The 5,318-nt window shown below is 44.8% G+C and overlaps 1 protein-coding gene across 1 annotated transcript in view; it reads right to left on the reverse strand.

The window, feature by feature from the left end:
• Positions 1-5,318, reverse strand: part of LOC111955079 (ubiquitin-conjugating enzyme E2 E2) — a 49,653-nt gene that overhangs the window by 12,793 nt on the left and 31,542 nt on the right. Inside the window, exon 4 of the mRNA XM_023975149.2 lies at positions 217-349. Within this exon, the coding sequence (XP_023830917.1) occupies positions 217-349 (133 nt within the window). The remainder of the gene's footprint in view (positions 1-216; positions 350-5,318) is intronic.

Raw genomic sequence — 5,318 nt, forward strand, 5'->3', positions numbered from 1 at the left:
TGGTTTGGTTAAATTGACCATTAACTGTTTGCAATTTGCAGAGAGAACTAGAGGCCCTGCATTTCAATAAAATCCAAGTGCAATCGCTCCCTCCAGCGGTCAACTTTGCAATAACAAGTTCCCTTCTCTAGTGAGAAGGTGGTAGCCTACAAAGCTGTGTAATCGAGGAATGTTCTATTCATTGTTTGAGTCAGCTGTTTTGACTGGAGTCTTTACCTTGGGTGGTTTGAAGGGGTAGTCTGGTGTGAATGCGATATCTAGGAAGAAGACTCCTCCCTCGTACACAGAGCCTGGTGGTCCCAGGATGGTGGATCTCCACTCATAGATGTTGTCTCCTTTTGGACCCGCACTGCAATGGCACGGTAGAAAAAATAAAGAAATTCAGTATACAGAATGTATTTAGATAGCAGGAAATACATTTAACATTTTACATACATTTTAATCCTGTTACTCAATTCCTGATTCAGGAGTGTGTGTTCGTGTGTTGTGAAAGATAGAGAGAGGTAGGTGGAAGCCAAGGAGGTCTCTCCTATTATCAACCATCCAATCTGCTATTCAATCTATTCTGTATAACTCCATATTCATTCCCAGATATGTGCCCATGTAAATAAGAGAGATTGCATCTGTAAGCAGTTATCTATCTACAAGATCAATTTCAATTCACAGATAACTGAATTGAAGTAGATAATAAACAAAAGTGAAATAACCAATACAAATGAACAGTAAACATTACACTCACAGAAGTTCCAAAAGAATAAAGACATTTATGCCATATTATGTCTATATACAGTCTCTCTCTCTCGCTCTCTCATTGCCGCACACAGTGGCAGATTGCCCTCCCTGTAGTACATGACAACTACAGTGTAGACGATAGCAGCTGGCTGCTGCCGAGCTTAATTGTTACATTGCCTCCTACTACACACAGTGGAGAAAACAGATCATCTAATCCTATTTTCCCAATGGAATCAGGCCAGACACACCTCTGTTGTCTTATACCACTCTTACTTTCATCACTTAGAGAAGAGGGGGAGTGGGAGCGAGAGAGAGGAAGAGACAAGTAGAGAGAGAGAAGGGTTAAAGGAGAGAGAGCGGCTGGAAGAGAGACAGAGAGAAAGGGAGAGACGGGGAGAGAGAGGGGGGCAAAGCAGTAGAAAGAGAGAAAGAGATCGAGAGGGGAGGCATTAATGCAACGCGAGTGAGAGTATCACTAAAGCCATTCATGTGAAATGGTAGCCTGCAGTAAAGAGGTAGGCCTCTGTATTTTCTGTCTAGCTCAGTTTGGACACGGTGAGGAATTGTGGGGAAACAAGCTTAGAAAGGAGAATTCTCTCTCTTTTGCCAGTGATGACACATTCTGGTCCATGTACTGTAAATAGTTGAGGGGGGAGGAGGGGATGAGAGAGGGGGGGGGGAGAGGGGGAGGGGAGAATGAGAGGGAGAGAGAGGCGGAGGGGGAATGAGGAGGGAGAGAGAGCGGAGGGGAGAATGAGAGGGGAGAGATAGGGGGGAGGAGAATGAGAGGGAGAGATAGGGGGAGGAGAATGAAGGGAGAGAGGTGTTGGCTCCAAGGAGACAGACAGTTTAGGGCCCCAGTAGTAAAGTTTCTGGAGCTGCGTCAAGCTCTAGCCTGTTGTTGCGCAACATGGACTGAATGGTTAGAGGAGAGTATCATGTTTGTGGGTTAAATAACCCATCACTATCGTGGTTGAGACCAGGACGTTTTGCATGGCACTCCCCTCTACTAGTCTTGTTATGGTTGAGCCAAAATGAGTTTATTTTTCTTTCTCCCAGCCGCGGTTCTTCCCAAAGTAAAGGTCTATATATAGGTCTACAGACCGCATCTGGATATGTTTAGAGCACAAACGCCGCGACCCATTTTACCGGCAGGCTTGGTGGAACTCTGGTTTCGTATCCAGCTGAGCTATACAAACTATGTATCGAATTCAATGTGTTTAATCACGGAGATATATCTGCAATGATGATAGAGGGTAGTCAAAGCTGACCACACATAAAGATAATGTGGTGTATGAAAGGCGTAGTGGACATCGGAGACTGTTGATGATGTAATATTAGTGGTCATAAAGACACAGTCTTCTTCCCTTCTGTTATCATCCCTGGCTACGAAGGCTGTGCCCTCTGGCCTGCACTCTCCCTAGCGTTTCCCCTGCCTCTCTCCCACGCACCCATCACAGTTTCGCGCCTAAGCATAAGCCCTCCCCCACCAAGATTTTTCTCCTCAGCATGCCTCCTCACTCGGGCTCTTCCTGAAAACTATTTTTTACTCAGCGGCAGCTGGCATCACATGCAAAGAACAAGAACTATCGCAGACAGTCTCGAGGAGTTTGGACACTTAACTGGTAGCACTGTGGATAGAAGAGATGTCCAGACTGACACTGGTAGCAGTGTGGATAGAGGAGATGTCCCAGACTGGACACTGGTAGCATGGGGATAGAGAGATGTCCCAGGACTGGACACTGGAGAGGTGTGGATAGAGGAGATGGTCCCAGACTGACACTGGTAGCAGTGTGGGATAGAGGAGAGATGGTCCAGACTGACACTGGTAAGCAGTGTGTGGATAGAGGGAGATGTCCCAGACTGACACTGGTAGCAGTGTGGATAGGGGAGATGTCCCAGACTGACACTGGTAGTAGTGTGGATAGAGGAGATGTCCCAGTCTGAAACTGGTAGCAGTGTGGATAGAGGAGATGTCCCAGTCAGTCAGAGGGAGGTAATTATATGACAGAGGGATATCCCTGCACACTACCTCTCTGTTGAACACATACACACGCACGCACCAAACACCTCTTATACACGAAACACACACACACACACACACACACGCCACACCACACACACACACACACACGACACAACCACACACAACACACACACACACACAACACACACACAGCACACAACACACACACACACACCCACACACACACACACACAGAGAAGCATTTAATTGGGCTGCAATTTCTGAGGCTGGTAACTCTAATGAACTTATCCTCTGCTTATCCTCTCAATCCAGAATGGCCAGATATTTATAAGCGGGTGTAACGTGTGCGCTGGGAGTTGGGAAGCAAGTTCAGGGAGTGAATACATTTAATGAATGAACGAAACATAACAAGAAACACGATCAACGCACAGACAAACTGAAACACAAACAACACCTGGGGAAGGAACCAAAGGGAATGACATAAATAGGGCAGGTACTGTGATGGAGTTGAAGAGGGTTAAACCAAGGCCTCATACCTTTTAAAGGGTTAATAAATTGTGTTATGATAAACTGTAAGGTCTCCTCTTCTAAGAGACCTCTGTGTGTGTATTAKCACCTGTTTTGAGTGTTGTGCCCTTCAGACATTATCAGAAGGCGGAAACCGCCTACGTTCATACATACTCATCCTGTCTGGGCACCACCTGGCTATCTGAGGTTCTGTTAATACGACTGGTTATATGAGAACACAAGGCTACCGCAGGCCTGATGAAAACAGCCACCTGTCAGAAGATGCTTGGACTCATTCACCTTGTTATGACCCTATACTTGTGATGAAAGGTCAAGTTTCGGTCAAACCCCCTGCTGAGCATTTAATTGCTGACAAGATGGTTGCTGCTGTCAGGGAGAGGTTAGATGTATTAAAATGTTGTTACCAGGGAAACTCACGAAAGGAGGACTGGGAGAGGCTATATGAGTTACAGGATGTCTTAGACATTTTGCAGAACCTGGAGAGAACTATCATATACTGTACTCTGTACCAAATTCTGCCTACAATTGTATTACTAAAGGATAATTTTAATACTTAAACAAAGAGTCTGTGTTTCCTTTCCATTACTAATGTATGTTTGATAATTATATAGACCTGATCATTTGTTGAAGAAATTGACCAACAGAGTCCAGGTGAGTGTCATGAGGCGCTGATGTGCGTGACAATGGTGACAAGTGTGCGCAATAATCAGCAGCTTGGTGACCTAGAGGCTGGAGAGGGGGCACACGTGACAGCTGGGATACGATCAATGAGGGCACCATCCGATGTACAGTACTAGTCAAAGGTTTTAGAACACCTACTCATTCAAGGGTTTTTCTTTATTTTTACTATTTTCTACATTGTAAAATAATTGTAAAGACATCAAAACTATGAAATAACACATATGGAATCATGTAGTAACCAAGATAGTGTTAAACAAATCAAAAGATATTTTAAATTTTAGATACTTCAATGTAGCCACCCTTTGCCTTGATGACAGCTTTGAACACTCTTGGCATTCTCTCAACCAGCTTCACCTGGAATGTTTTTCCAACAGTTGTGAAGGAGTTCCCACATATGCTGAGCACTTGTTGGGTGCTTTTCCTTCACTCTGCAGTCCAACTAATCCCAAACCATCTCAATTGGGTTGAGGTCGGGTGATTGTGGAGGCCAGGTCATCTGATGCAGCACTCCATCACTCTCCTTCTTGGTCAAATAGCCCTTACACAGCTTGGAGGTGTGTTGGGTCATTATCCTGTTGAAAAACAAATGATAGTCCCACTAAGCGCAAACCAGATGGGATGGCGTATTGCTGCAGAATGCTGTGGTAGCCATGCTGGTTAAGTGTGCCTTGAATTCTAAATAAATCACTTACAGTGTCACCAGCAAAGCACCCCCACAACATCACCGGTCCAACGTCCATTGCTCATGTTTCTTGGCCCAAACAAGTATTTTCTTCTTATTGGTGTCCTTTAGTAGTGGTTTCTTTGCAGCCATTTGACCACGAAGGCCTGATTCACACAGTCTCCTCTGAACAGTTGATGTTGAGATGTGCCTGTTACTGGAACTCTGTGAAGCATTTATTTGAGCTCCGGTCTGAGGTGCAGTTAACTCTAATGAACTTATTCACTGCAGCAGAAGTAACTCTGGGTCTTTCTTTCCTGTGGCGGTCCTCATGAGAGCCAGTTTCATCATAGCGCTTGATTGGTTTTGCGACTGCACTTGAAGAAACGTTCAAAGTTCTTGAAATTTTCCGCATTGACTGACCTTCATGTCTTAAAGTAATGATGGACTGTTGTTTCTCTTTGCTTATTTGAGCTGTTCTTGCCATAATATGGATTTGGTAATTTCCCATTTCACGGAGTGACTCATTATATAAGTGAAGTATTGTATGTTTCAGGCCCAAGGGTACTGCATGGATGTCAACAAATCACTAGGGAACAACAACTCACTAAGGAGCATATCCTGAGTGCTTACCCTGCATAACTCCATACTAGAGATCGAGGGAGAGAGAGAGAGAGAGAAAGGATGACAGACAGACAGACAGACAGACAGACAGACAGACAGACAGAC

This window comes from Salvelinus sp. IW2-2015, linkage group LG30 (assembly GCF_002910315.2).
Source record: "Salvelinus sp. IW2-2015 linkage group LG30, ASM291031v2, whole genome shotgun sequence".
NCBI classification, from domain to species: domain Eukaryota; kingdom Metazoa; phylum Chordata; class Actinopteri; order Salmoniformes; family Salmonidae; genus Salvelinus; species Salvelinus sp. IW2-2015.